General features: G+C 42.2%; 2 protein-coding genes and 1 non-coding gene across 4 annotated transcripts; 2 read left to right on the top strand and 1 right to left on the bottom strand.

Moving 5' to 3' along the window:
- The first annotated feature begins 1,115 nt into the window (after positions 1 to 1,115).
- Positions 1,116 to 1,198, top strand: trnal-cag. The gene has a single exon. It is a non-coding gene; the product is annotated as a tRNA-Leu (tRNA).
- Positions 1,199 to 1,907: 709 nt separating this feature from the next.
- Positions 1,908 to 11,127, top strand: LOC102310067 (plasmolipin). Its single transcript, XM_042226207.1, has 4 exons — positions 1,908 to 2,516; positions 8,141 to 8,311; positions 9,324 to 9,440; positions 10,366 to 11,127. Exons 1-4 carry the CDS (start codon positions 2,355 to 2,357, stop codon positions 10,471 to 10,473), a joined length of 558 nt encoding a protein of 185 aa, XP_042082141.1. The 5' UTR covers positions 1,908 to 2,354; the 3' UTR covers positions 10,474 to 11,127.
- Positions 11,128 to 11,239: 112 nt separating this feature from the next.
- LOC102305919 (ADP-ribosylation factor-like 2 binding protein) lies at positions 11,240 to 14,011 on the bottom strand. 2 transcript variants are annotated; one of them, XM_042226208.1, is made up of 7 exons: positions 13,421 to 14,011; positions 13,081 to 13,200; positions 12,756 to 12,817; positions 12,577 to 12,683; positions 12,397 to 12,482; positions 12,151 to 12,247; positions 11,240 to 11,971 (listed from the first exon to the last, which is right to left on the bottom strand). In XM_042226208.1, exons 2-7 carry the CDS (start codon positions 13,125 to 13,127, stop codon positions 11,873 to 11,875), a joined length of 498 nt encoding a protein of 165 aa, XP_042082142.1. In that variant the 5' UTR covers positions 13,128 to 13,200; positions 13,421 to 14,011; the 3' UTR covers positions 11,240 to 11,872. The 2 variants fall into 2 exon arrangements, with proteins under 2 accessions (XP_042082142.1, XP_005935851.1); XM_005935789.2 differs by having other exon boundaries at positions 13,081 to 13,150.
- Between the last annotated feature and the right edge of the window lie 71 nt (positions 14,012 to 14,082).

Below are 14,082 nucleotides of genomic sequence, written 5' to 3'. Positions count from 1 at the left end.
CCGAGGGAGGTCAACAGGGATCACTGACTGTTTTAGGAGCTTTTTGAGATCAAATAGAAGAAAATACAAAACATTAAACATGTTAACAACACAAAAGCCATATTAAACGCAGACTACTTTAGGCCCGGAAGTAGGATTCGTCACGTCATCACTTAACGACCGGATAGTGGCATTGTAAAGCGCTTTGGGTGCCTTGCCTATATAGCGCTGTGAAAAGCGCTATATAAATCCAATCCATTATTCTCAGGTAGGATGGCCTGCTTTGGAAAGTCTGAGGAACTCTCATCTATACAGTTTTATATATAAGGTGATACTTGGGTTGCTGCCTTCTTATATACGTTCCCTGCTTGCAATGAAACATGCTGGTTGGTATTCTCTTCGTCCGCATGGTTACTTGTTGCTTTCTGTTCCATTTGCCCGAACTGAATTTGGTAAAAGAGCTTTTGTTTGTTTAGCACCCTTGGCTTGGAACAAACTGCAGAAAGAATGGAAAATGACTGAATTCATTTCATTAATTGTTTTTAAATCTAAATTACGAATCCTTGAGGACAAGCCCATAACATGCAACTGTTTCAATTATATCAATTTGTTATTTTAACTGATTTTTAAATTTTTTATTAGAATTTTATTGAATTTTAATTAATTCATTCATTATTTTTTTCATTTATGTTTGCATGTGTGTTGTTGCTGCCTGTGTTTAATTGAGTAATTTCTGTAACTGTGAGACACTTGCTGCTGCTCTTGGCCAGGTCTCCCTTGAAAAAGAGATTTTTAATCTCAGTGGGATCTTCCTGGTTAAATAAAGGTTAATAAAATAAATAAATAAATAAACTTGAAATGGGAGAGAATACGATTATAATAATATGGGAAAGAAAACTGAAACCGTATAGGTAATAGATAGAGGGTGACTGTGTAACCTGTGTCACGTGGAGTCATTCCGTGAGACGCTTATTAACCAGAATCACCAGCAGAGGGAAGGCGAGGAAACCGGAACCGATGTTCCGCTAAACAGAAAAACGTTTCCGTGCTCAGTCTTTACATGATTTGAGCAAAAAAATAAAATAAAACTGCATGTAGAGCTATATTAACCAGATTTTGTTGACGAGCTATTATGAGTCAGGATGGCCGAGCGGTCTAAGGCGCTGCGTTCAGGTCGCAGTCTCCCCTGGAGGCGTGGGTTCGAATCCCACTTCTGACATCACCTTTTTGTTTGATTGTTACTTCTAAAAATGTTTTACATGTTTAAAACTGTTTCCACACGCTCAAAATCGATGTTCACTACACCACAAACACTATAATACATAAATATTCAAATAGATGGCATGTCTCCCAGGGAGAGGAAAAGAATTTCAATAATTAATTAATAAAATTTAGTTAACATAAATTTATGGAGATTTTGTTTCTCATTATATCATCAGTGAGAAAAATATTTCTGGCTTTAATGTTTTTTTCTTTGCTTCTTGTTTTGGTCTATTTATGCAGTAATTCTTTAATAGTTGCAAAGAATTAAAATTATTTCTTTTTAATATCTCCATATTTTTCAGTGTATTCCGACTGTTTAATCTTTCAAGCTACGGTCTTTATGAACAGCACAGCAAATAATAAAGAAAGCGACAGAAGAAAAAGCAAACAAAGTATGCTGCAATTTTCAAAAGTCACAAAAATCCTCCTTAACTTTTTTGAGTTAAACATTAAAACATTCACAGCATCCATCCATATGTGTTATTGATTAAACTAAGGAATGTAGCGTTGTGTCATCCCTTCTTATCAGTCCACAGGGGAAGAACAAACATGTGCGAGCTCCACGCCTAGAGGGCACCACCAGCTTGTGTTGTTTTTTCCTCCCTCCTCCCGGAGTTCAAACACATTAGTGACTGAAGCGCCGCAGGTGAGCAGCCTGCAGGAGCATATGGGAGGTGCCAGGGGAGCAAAAGAGAGCAACCCAAAGCAGATGGGGAGAAGATGACGACGCACTCAATATGTGTGTGGGTGTGTCGGAGGGAAAAGGAGAAGGCAATGTGTAGAGAGACTCACACCGCCTCCACCATTACACACCTGTCAGAGCAGGTGGAGACACTGACAGCTGATACCTGAACCTGGAGGTCTGGCTGGAGGGCTCCTCTTTAACTCAGTGGAGGGTTTTTGTTTCTTTTTTATTTATTTTTTCATTTTTGAAGGCGTCGGGTTTTGAATGATTCTGTTTTGTCATATTTTTTATTTTTCTTGACTATTTGAAGATTGAGATTTGCTGGTGCCTCCAGTCAACGTAGGGATTCGATTTTTCATCAAAACCTTTTATTGAGAACACTTAAGGACTCTATTATTGTGGCACCTGCGTCTGTGAGAGCTCAGTCATGGCAGACTTCCCGTCCAAAGTTACCACAGAGACCAGCGTCCCTAACTCCCAGAACTCCCACGGTGGGAACAGCATCCGAGGGCTGCCTGGAAGCATATCCTCCAGGGTGGACTTTTCATTTATCCGAAGCATCCCAGCTATGCTGATGATCGCTGAAATTGTATGTAACCAACTAAATGATTACTCTTCTATCTGTCCTGCACTCTGCTCTGTTTAGTGGGAGGGATGCCTACTCTACGTATTTTATGTTCTGAAACCTCTTGCACTATAAACCAGCAGGGCATCGGTCCATCTTAGCCATTGTGACTTTTGACGGACAGAAACATAAAAATATTTAGTGTTCGAACACAATTTTCACACTGAAGATACAAAAGTAAGTTCCTAAAACAGCCTGTAACTGTAGTTTTTAATAAACAACAACAGCTAATTTAACATTTTGAGGGGGTTGTTTTCAATTCAACTTTATTTACACAGCGCTAAATCACAGCAACAGTCGCCTCAAGGTGCTTTATATTGTACAGTAGACCCTACAATAATACATACAGAGAAAAACCCAACAATCATATGACCCCCTATGAGCAGCACTTTGGTGACAGTGGGAAGGAAAAACTCCCTTTTAACAGGAAGAAACCTCCGACAGAACCAGGCTCAGGGAGGGGCGGGGCCATCTGCTGCGATTGGTTGAGGTGAGAGAAGGATTTAATGATAAATGATGGTGTGATTTGTTTATGAATGGCCAATTTAAAATGCTTTGGGGTTGTTCAGCATGGAAAAGCTAATCAAGGTGACTCAACCTCTAGAGATGGACACGCCCCTTATTGCTGAAAAGACTTTAAGTGAATTTTAAAACTGCCTTCGATGCTTTATTTTTAAAAGCACTGAAGATTGTTTTTACTTTGAATGTTTGGAGGTTTTTTGAAGAGTGTTGCATTATGAACATGTTGTACGTTACCTCTGGTGGGAGGTGCTGGAAAGGTCCTTTAAATATGATGCTTATTTTCACCTCCCCTTTTATTGTTGTCAAACTCTTTGCTTTACACAAATTATATTTTTAAAATAATCATTAATTATCTTATACTGAAGCTCGGTGAAGCTCCCGTGTGCCTGAGTGGACTATTTCAAGGATATAAGCCTTTAATGACACAATACAAGAGTAGAAAAAGAAACTTGTCAGCGTCGGTTTATGTTCAGCACAGAGCAGCAACCAAACTAACTAGTACTCAAACATCTGCGAGGGAGACTTTTGCTTTCAGAGGTGGTGGAGACCAAAGCAGAATGTCAGACCTCAAACACAACTCCTTACAAGCTTGAGTGCTCCCCTTACAGTATCTGCTTTATAATTTGATAGTATGACGGTGCTGCTGGTTTATGACAGAACTGCGTTTGCTGAGTTGCCAAAAAAAGTCATAAAAGCTTAATAAACAAACACAAGAAGCCCTGAGCTACAGCTGTTTACCCCACATTGCCTGATGTACAGTGAGGCAATATGCACGTCTTATCAACCTTTGGACAGCCTGACCCATTTAAACACCGAAGACCATAAATTCCACTGCAGCAAGAAGTGTAATGATCCTTATGGTGGGCTGAACGCAGCTCAATGCAGCTGCAAAAGACTGAACTCCTGTTCACGTGTTTCTCACCTGGGAAGAAACATTGTGAGCATGGATTAACACCCGTGCCTGTCATTGGCAATTTAAACGTTAAAAAGACTAAATGAAGTGATTTGTCTGAGTTAATGATTAAAGCAAAACGTTATTACTTTTCCGTGCTGTTTTACCCGACCTACTACTACAACACCATGAAATGTCAGCAAAAACTGCACCTAATAAAGCCCGGACAGGTGACACGTTTCACAGTCTGAACATTAACAGGGACGCCGCCGTGCACTGTTGTTCCTGCAGTTTTAGTGCAATGCTGGGGAGATCAGTGGAGTGAGACAGGAGGAGCCAAAGACCTCCGCCACCTCTCAGACGTTAGTCAGCCATGTTTCCTTTGCCTAAAGCCAGTACATACCTGAGGGGGGGGCAGATTGGACCGAGGCTGAGAGCTGCTGTCGTATCACTGTTCACCTTCCCTGGTACTTCACACAATGAGGTTTATCTGGAGAAAAAACTATTTACATAAGCAGACACCTCATTGATTTCATTTTCCAGGCTCTTTCTGATAGTGAAGCATGCAGTCATTTTTATTGTTTATAGATAACCAGGAAGGTTTATGGAGCATAAACGGAAACTTGTTGACACACATTCAAATTCTGTGTCATCTGATTGATGGTGCAGACACACACGTCTTTATCTATGACACCAGCAGTCATAGATAAACGGAAAGAGCTCATCACAGGTTTAACTCACATGACTAATATATAACATAAAGATATTATATTATAATATAAAGTTATCCTGGATTACCTACACTGTATTCCTTCACTGCTGCAAACTTTTGCTGTACCTGGCGTACTCTGTGTATCAGTCCACATCCTGTCTTCCTTCACTCATCAACCGGTCGCAGCAGATGGCCCCGCCCCTCCCTGAGCCTGGTTCTGTCGGAGGTTTCTTCCTGTTAAAAGGGAGTTTTTCCTTCCCACTGTCGCCAAAGTGCTGCTCATAGGGGCTCATATGATTGTTGGGTTTTTCCTCTGTATGTATTATTGTAGGTCGACCTTACAATATAAAGCACCTTGAGGCGACTGCTGCTGTGATTTGGCGCTGTATAAATAAAGTTGAATTGAAAACAACCCCCTCAAAATGTTAAATTAGCTGTTGTTTGACGAGCATTTTTTTTTTTTTTTTTTTTTTTTTTTTTGGATTTTACTTTACCAAACTGACCATCCCAGCCTTGCCGTAATGGTCCATTTGATTCACCTTTTATTGTTTATTTTATTTTCACTTACTGAATACGGGACAGACTTGACTGGGGGAAAGAAGGGGAGAAAGAAAGAGGGAAAGAGAAACAGCTGAGAAGAGGGACGGGGGAGAAGGGCAAAAGACAAAAACCAACAAAACGGGCAGAGGAAAAAAAAAATGCATATATCAATCACCTGGATCACCTGCTGAGAAAGAAAAAAGAAAGCAAGCAGAAGAGAACAAGAGTAATAGAATAAACAACATCACAATGATATATGGGAATATGACAGTAAATACTAAATGTTAAACATTATTGTGCAGCACATAAGATCAACAGAACACAGTGTGCTTTGAGGTAGGAGCCAAAAAGGGTGTAGTTTGTGGGTGTGATCACCCGTGTGTACACCTGTGAGCATGGACGCGCTTGTTTTTTGTTTTTAAAGGTTCCTTCATGTAATGATCTGCTAGAGGGTGTGGGGGGGCCACAGCCCCGTCCTCCAGGGCATGAAGCAGGTATGGAGGAGATCAAAACTCCAGACATCCAGAGGCCCCCAGAACACAAGAGACCAAGGAAGACCAACAGAGGGGCAGCCGCGCCACTGTCCCAGAAAGAGCTGAGGAGAGTCCCAGATGAGGGCTCACTCAGCAGCCGCGGAGCAGAAGCCAGGGGGAGTTGCAGTGACGAGCCCGTGAGCTCCGCCGGCAGCCAGCTGCGCCTGAGTGACCGAGCCCCAGGCCAAGAGGCCGGGGGCACCCCACCCCCGAAGTGGCAATTGACGAGCATTTATTAAAACTGAAACACAGCCTTTCTTCCCAGACGCTGTTTTCACAATGAAAAAACAGAAGTAGTAATGTGAGAGTAAAGTTTGCTGCGGCTGAAACTTTGTGACATCATTGTTTGATATCCATAATGTTTAGCACCACCTTGTTGATTTTCCATCTCCACATCAACAACATCAACATAAAAAAACAAGTTAGTCTCAGCAATGTTTTTGCACACATTTTTAAAAACAAACCTTGGTTTTTTTCATATCTCCATGACTGCATCTTTTCACCTGTCCTTACTCTGAAATTAGCAGAACACGATTAGTCTCCTGTTTCAGGTCTCCAGGTCCTGATGCAGTATTAATATACAACATGCCCTGCACACTCCATTATAAAATGCATTTGCATAATGCATAAACTCCTGCTGCTGTGCTAGAGCACACAGTTTAACTTGACTTTATGGAGCAGAGTTGTCCTCTAATAGGAACCACTTCATCCAGCTCGACACTGTTTTGCTTTTTTGTTTTAAATCAAAGGTGAATACCCTCAGTTTCATTCAAGTTCCTCGCTCATTTTGGTAAACACAGTTTACACAGCAGTGTCACAGCAAACTCCCTGGTCGAACATGTGCATCACAGCTGGACTTTACTGTTTTACTCAGGAAGTTCAAATGATTTCCTCTTCCTTCGGTGCAGAAGAGAAAAGCTCGTTATGATGCAGCCGCTTTGCAAAAGTCTACTTAGGAGAGCGTGCTGTGTATGCATGTGTGTAAAAAGTGAAACCTGACCTGTGCATACATAATGGACTGTCATGTCCTTTCTCATGAGACTGAAGCAGGAAGACATGCATGCAGGGAAAGAGGGACGCCTCGTGTGTTTTGTACAGTACCTGCAAGAGTCGGTCAGACTGACTTTTAAGATCCCCGTGAAAACAGTCTGCCCACCTCAGTGTCACAGACAGTCTGTGGTGCTTATCTGGACATCAGTGACCTCGTCGAGTGCAGTAAACTCAGGTTACGAGATTATTCTAAAGTCTGAGATCTGCTGAGCATCGCAAAGCATTTAACAGCTGTGTTTTCCTCAGAAGTTGATGGTTGAAGAAAGATTACAACAGCCATGTGTACTGTAAATGTTGGTATATATGAATTCTAAGATTTTACTCAAAAATGAACCCATACATAATGGATAGAGTTGCTGGAGGTGATTACGTTGTTCTTGCATGCTCCGTCTAACACAATAACTACTGCTTACCTGTGACTCAGCAGATAGAGCCGGTTATCTACCAATCAGAAGTTCGGTAGTTGCCCCATGTGAATGTTAGCCAAGGTATAGAAATGTCTGTTTAACTGGATGGATTCATCGTAAAAAGCACTTTGTGTCATGTCTGTGTGTAGGCAGGCAGGAAGAGAGGACCCAAAATGCAGGACTCACTGAGGCAGAAGTAATTCAAAACACACAGCTTTATTGCTGGTAAGAAGCAGAACAGAAAAACACTAACTAAACTGGAAGAACGGATAAGTAGGCAGGAAGGCTGGCAAACGGAACACACAGAGGAAGCGAGGGTGAAGAGACGTTAACGATGCGACACCGAGTAGGGGAAGACACAGACACTAAATACAAGAGGTGAACGGAGCGAAGAGGAAACAGCTGGGAGACACGGCTGACGCTGATTACACTGACGAGACAGGGAGAGCACAAAGCTGAACGCACTGACAAAGGACACAGACCTACAAAATAAAACAGGAAGCACACGCCAGACAGAGACAGACTCGTAAACAGGCATAATGACGTCATGGACAAACAGAGGGACATACGGGCAGAGAAGACTAAGCACAGGCAACCTAAACCAAACATAAGGGCAAGATAACAAAACCTAAACCAGAAATAATCATCATCATCATCAGATAACTAAAGAATCAGAATATAATTGTAATCAAAACAGTATCACCAGAGAATAACTAATCCATAATGCAAAAATAAACCAAAACATAAGAAACTCAAAATGCTGGGTCGACCCGACCCAGGACCGTGACACTTTGAACGTTCAGAGTAGAACAGCACTCCATGAGCACCAGTCACCATTTGTTTGTTGTTTAATGTAATAATTGTTTACATAACTTTATTTTTCGTGCCCCCAAACTGATGCACCTGTTGTTTCCTCCCTCTCACCTATTTAGGTTTTTGGGCTGCTCCACTGGGCGCTGATAGCAGGCACCTCTATAGTGGGAGGAGCGTATGGCTGGGTATTGTTTGTCGCCATCACTCTGTGGATCCTCACCACCATCCTCTTCTTCGTCATCCTGTTTGGTGTCACACAAACACTGCCTGCTGTCCCATGGCCCCTGACGGTATGTGAGAGACGGAGGGCAAAGACGAATAAAGTCAAAGAACGTACACAGAGATGTTCCTTGGCAACATTTTATAAACCACCTGTGACTACGGGCATCATTTCAGTGCATTTAACTACTTAAAAGTTGTTACATTAGAAAAACCAGGAAACAAAGAATTAATTGTACCGCAGTTACATTATAATGTGTGTCTCCAGCACAACACACCCTGCACACCTCAAAGTGCAGCATGCTTATGATCGTGGCTCAAGAGTTGGGAGTTCACCTTGTAATCAGAAGGTTGCCGGTTCAAGCCCCGGCTCGGACAGGCTCGGTTGTTGTGTCCTTGGGCAAGGCACTTCACCTACTGGTGTTGGCCAGAGGGGCCGATGGCGCGATATGGCAGCCTGCGTCTTTCTGCCCCAGGGCAGCTGTGGCTACAACTGTAGCTGCCTCCACCAGTGTGTGAATGGGTGGATGACTGGGTGTGTAAAGTGCTTTAGGGACTAGTAAAAGCGCTATACAAATACAGGCCGTTTACCATTTATGTAAAATAGGAAAATTGTTTGATTTATGATTAGTAAATCACTTAAAATTACATTATTTGAATTAATTACAGTGTAATGATTCCTTTGTTTCCTGTAAAACCGCGACTCATTACATCCTCAGTCTACTGTTAATAACTTGAAACATTTGTATGTGACTATAATGACATCATAATTTTAAATAAAATATGTTGAAGTTCAGTCTAATTACAGGGGAATTACACCCTTAGTCACGGGTTGTATTAGAAACAGTTACCGGTTCCTTGATTTTGCAGTTTGGATGTTTGGTCCTCAGTTCTGAGAGACGGTGCATGAACGTCAGCGATACTAATGTGTACTCTCACAGAGCAACAAAAAGGCTGCAGAAACAGCTCAAAGACAGAAAGAGAAAAAGACGAGGATGCGAGGCCACAGAGGGGCACAGTGTGGCAGGAAGACGGCGAGTCATTGTGCATTGATGTAATGTGCGTTTTCTCCATTTGTTTCAGGTGATGGTGTATTTTAGCGCAGCCACAGTCCTCTATCTCACTGCTTTCATCACCAACGCAGCTTATGTGACTCCCTTCCACGGGCTCTATATCTATGGACATTTGGCAGCTGCTGCAGTAAGTCACCACTCACACTATCTCACAAACTAGCCCAATGTCCAGGGAACACAGAACAGCCTTTTATAACGCACTCGGTGTATTTGATTAGGTGTGCCGCTCGCTAGTCCTGTTAGTGCTGGGAACGACCTTTTGCCTTCAGAACAGCTTAATTTCTTCATGGCACAGATTCAACACGATGCTGGAAATACTGATCCGAGTTTTTCGTCCACGCTTTCACAGCATCACAGTTTCTACAGATTCGTCGGCTACACATCCGTGATGAAGGTTTTCCACATCACCAAATCGGAAGGCTTCTCTATTTAATGGAGATGTTGTGACTGTGGAGGCCATTCGAGTACAGTGAACTCACTCTCGTTTCAAGAGGACAGTTTGGGGAACAGATCAGTAGTGTCTGAAATAATTAAACCAGCCTGTCTGACACCAACAATCAAAGGCTGTCTTGGCGAGGCCTACACGCCTAAACACACTGAGTTCTTGCCATGTGATCGACTGTTTAGATATTTGCAATAATGAGCAGCTGAATAGGTGTGCCTTATAAAGTGGCAGGTGACTATGACTTACATTGGCAGAAACATCTCCTTAATCAGTGTGTTTTATAGTTCCTCCTGCAGGTCAAAGTCTGTCCTGGTTTACAGCTTTAGCAGAAGCATTGATCACATGATTACACACACACACACACACACACACACTCTTATCAGAAACTGCCTCTGAGCCACTCCTGTCTAGATTATAGAGGTAAGGTCCCACTAGTACATTGTTTAACCTGCTAAATCACACAGCTGGGCTTGGTATAGATATGAATTCAGAAATATAAACATCACTGTGATTTATGATGGCTGATAAGAATTTCAGACTTTTGCTCAGCTTCCTGGAGTCCCTTCGGCGGTGTAACTGCGTCTCTTCTCATTTTCTTTCGCTGCAGTTCTTTGGTGCTGTGGTGACCTTGGTGTACGCAGCCAGTGCTTTCTTCTCCTACTTGGACTGGAAGGGGGACGGAGGAAACGCCGCCACCAACACAGTGCCGACTTAGGGCTGTGCGGCCAGCGGTGCTGCTCCCAGGAACAAAGCTCACAAAACTCAGATCCTGACTGAGGCAAACCCTGATAATAACCACGAGATGAAATCTGTTCCAGGTGGTTTATTGTTTTAGCCATCCCAGTAACACAGTAAATATACTGTATTACTACTACTATGAAATGTAATAATCCTAGATTGCATTAAAAATACACTTGAATTATTATGTACATAAAGTTATAAATTTCAGTAATAATTGAACAAAATCTGAAAATGTGAGCAGCATTAAAAGAAAAATAAGCACAGGCTGCATGTGCCAACTACAGTGGAGGGTTATTTGGTTAGTCTGCGATCACCAGTGGAAAAACCTGTTAGCTAAGGGAGGACCGCAGATCTCGACCTCCAGCTTTGGGCAGTTCTCTGCTGCATTCTGCATCTACCAACAAGAAGATGAGGATGAAACCGCTGAAAGTTGGCTTCACAGTTTGGGTTTACTGGGCCTAACAGAGCCTTTTAGCAATAAAACCACCCATAATGCACCTGTAAGAAAATAATCATGATGCTGACACACTGACACTGGATATTTCTGCATGATTCAAATATGGATCCACAGGCGTGGAACAGTTTTTGTGTGATTTAAGTGAAAGTCTGCTCCTCTCCTGCTGTACTGTACGTGCCTTTATGAACCACGCGAGTCTTTTTGTACCAAGAGTTTGGACGTTGGTGAAATCCTGCGCTGAGTGCTAGAGCTCAGCTACACACTTCAAATAAACGACTGAGGTTTTTCTTTTGTGCTTATTTGAAAATATCGTTTTGTGTTTGTTTGTTTTACAGACAATCGTAACAACAACAACATTTCACCGGAGAAATAAATATACTTGGAAAATGAAACATTTCTAAACACGTAAAAACAATTTGTACCAAAAACTAACTGCAGACACACACAATCATTTTACATTAAACGTTACTTTGAAAAGTTCGAAACTTAAAGACTGTTAATATAATTTATATGTCCATGAAACATATATTAGTTTTACTTTACTACTTTCTGAAAAAAGAAGCATGTTTGTTTCACAGCACAGGGACAGAAATACTCGACTTCCTGTTTCAAACAGGCCGTTCCAGTAAAAGCTAAACAGAATCACTGCACACGAGTGAAAGCATGAAAATGTGAATTACAGTTGAAGAAATATTAACTTTTCAAGGAGTCACATGCAGTCGAGTGATTGTTAACAGAAAGTGGGCAAAACCTTCAAACTTTCATGGCAAACAGACACAGAGGCTCTTCCACTGACCCCTCTACATAAAACGCAGAGAAAGACAAATATAAATCATCCGTTACAGACGGAAGATTTACGTTAAAAGACTCTGAATCGAACACTTTCATTAAGGCCCTGGAACAATTTTCCAGAGATTCACTGAGATTCATTAAAGTCAGCATGCTTGGAGCCTCCAAGGTTCAGAGATGTGACCACCAGTCCCTGACTCAGGTCTGGACACCGGCCCTCCTTTTCCTAGACACACACAAATACATCCAGCATTAATGTACAGTACCACACACACACACACACACACACACACACACACACACACACGGTTCAAAACTTCATAACAAAGAGCCACGTGTCACAGCTGCCCTGTTATTTAAATGGGGCCACTTTTATAGTTATTCTCCAGCTCACAGAAAACTCACAGCTCTATATTGCAGAAACATCTCCTTGAAAGCCATGAAGTCCGTGAACGTCAGCAACATGTCAAAGATGTCACCTGACACTTCCTCCTTGTGCTGCCTGCAGAGGAAGGAGATAAACTCGTCACTTTTTCAGTGTACTTGTGTGCCACCTTGTGGTCTATTGCAAAATAACATTTCTTACGAGCAACACAACATAACTGACACATGGGCTGCTTTCAGTTCAGGTTCCACTTTGTCACATCTTACATGAGTAACTCTTTAAAGGTGTCCATGCTGAAGCCGGGAATTCTCTCCATCAGCTGCTGCTCCAGGTATTTTTCCAGCAGGTCAACCTAAATAACAGCCAAGATTCTGCTTTAAGTCAACGTATTTGTAAAAACTGAACATCTCTGTATGAGTGTGAGAGTGAAATCTGCCCACACTTACATATTCATTAAAGATGGGTGTGTAGCTGAGCTTGTTCTCATCAGAGTCATCAAACTCACGGTAATGTTTCTCCATGAAAATCTGCTGAATCTGCTGGAAGTCGTCCTCTGAAAGAGAAGCAGTGGACATGTAGAAAGCGCGTCTTCATCACTAACTGGTGGCACTGTCAGTGCACCTACCCATGATGATGTCCTCTATGCAGCCAATAACTCCATCGAAGGCCGTGTCTGCAGCCGAGGAACTGAAGGGAGAGAAGTGAGAGAAATCAGCACAAACTCCACGAGTTCCTGCTCTGTGGTGGATTTTACACAGCAAGAGAAAATCCCAAATGACTCTGAACTTTTGCACCCGTTAAACATGTTTGCTGTACAATCACTCCACCCTGGAAAAAGTGAGAAATCGCTAAAAAGCCCAAAATTACCCTGATATTCATGCATCAAATCTGACTTAAAACAGGACGTCAGCTTCCTGCAGACGGTTAGAAAGCGTTTCACAACAACCCACCTGGAAATAGCAAAGTGCTCCTCGTCCGTATCGAACACGTTTACCATGTTGTCTCCACTACTCCGGATTTCTGAGAAGATAAAGCGAGCACACAGGTGAGCACTGCCCTTCTGCTAACACCTGTAAGATAAAACAGGCAGGTAGCCAGCGCTAACGTTCACAACAAACGCAACATCAGCTCTGAAGCGTGTTTCCGTTACTCGCTCTCATCAGAGTCCCCGCGCGAGCAACGTCAGTTAGCCGAGGCGGCTAATCAAAGACGCACGCGGCGTTAAGTTGCCGCCATTTCTCATAAGTGAAAAAGTTCATTTACAGAAGTGTCGTGACGTGTTTAACTCACCCGGCTCCCTGATGTCCATGTCGGCTAAACTGCTCACTAGCGTACGTAATCCTGTTACCAAGGAAACGAGTGAACTTTGTGCGCCTTCGCGCCCCGTCGGGTAAAACAAAAACTACCGTATATCGGTTCCCACATTCGAAACAAGACCACATTTATCTGGAAGGGAAACAGCTGGTACTACCACTACTAATATTATACATCAAAATGTTCACGAATGTTGCAGATTACACTTGTTTGTTCACCAAATCATTCGCCATGAGGACGATTCACGTTTCTTCCATCAGGCCTGTTACTTTTAAACCGTCACCTACAGACGATCATTAGCCTGTTTTAGCGGAACCAGATGATTGTTGGAGCTTAAAGATGCAAAAAGGAAATACGTGTAACTCAGATGCTGCCTGACGTCCATCAGAAGCGCTGAAAATCGGAGATCATATACTTCTTTTGTTCGTGCCACAAGAGAAGAGTGAATGAAACGGTGGTTCGACCATAACTTTTATTTTAAAGTATCAGTTAAAGTTTTATTATTGCAAATTTAAAATCGAAATCTAAAAGGTCGTATTAATATCGGTAATATTATGTAAAAGTAATTAAAATCATCTTCAGCTGCAGCTGAGGTATTAACGAATCTGTAATTATCCTGTAGCATAACGTATTACATT

This window comes from Haplochromis burtoni, unplaced genomic scaffold (genome assembly GCF_018398535.1).
Source record: "Haplochromis burtoni strain Fernald_Lab_line unplaced genomic scaffold, NCSU_Asbu1 Contig_201, whole genome shotgun sequence".
In the NCBI taxonomy this organism is placed as follows: domain Eukaryota; kingdom Metazoa; phylum Chordata; class Actinopteri; order Cichliformes; family Cichlidae; genus Haplochromis; species Haplochromis burtoni.
The sequence above is the reverse complement of the archived record's forward strand: the minus strand, read 5'-3'. Positions and strand labels throughout refer to the sequence as shown.

Bases quoted from the DNA above. Each gene is read 5' to 3' on its own strand.
- LOC102310067 (XM_042226207.1), top strand. From the start codon at position 2,355: ATGGCAGACTTCCCGTCCAAAGTTACCACAGAGACCAGCGTCCCTAAC. The intron at 2,517-8,140 runs GTATGTAACCAA...TCACCTATTTAG, and splicing joins TGCTGATGATCGCTGAAATT to GTTTTTGGGCTGCTCCACTG. The intron at 8,312-9,323 runs GTATGTGAGAGA...CATTTGTTTCAG, and splicing joins CTGTCCCATGGCCCCTGACG to GTGATGGTGTATTTTAGCGC.
- LOC102305919 (XM_005935789.2), bottom strand. The intron at 12,483-12,576 runs GTAAGTGTGGGC...GCTGTTATTTAG, and splicing joins CACCCATCTTTAATGAATAT to GTTGACCTGCTGGAAAAATA. The intron at 12,248-12,396 runs GTAAGATGTGAC...CTTCCTCTGCAG, and splicing joins ACCTTTAAAGAGTTACTCAT to GCAGCACAAGGAGGAAGTGT.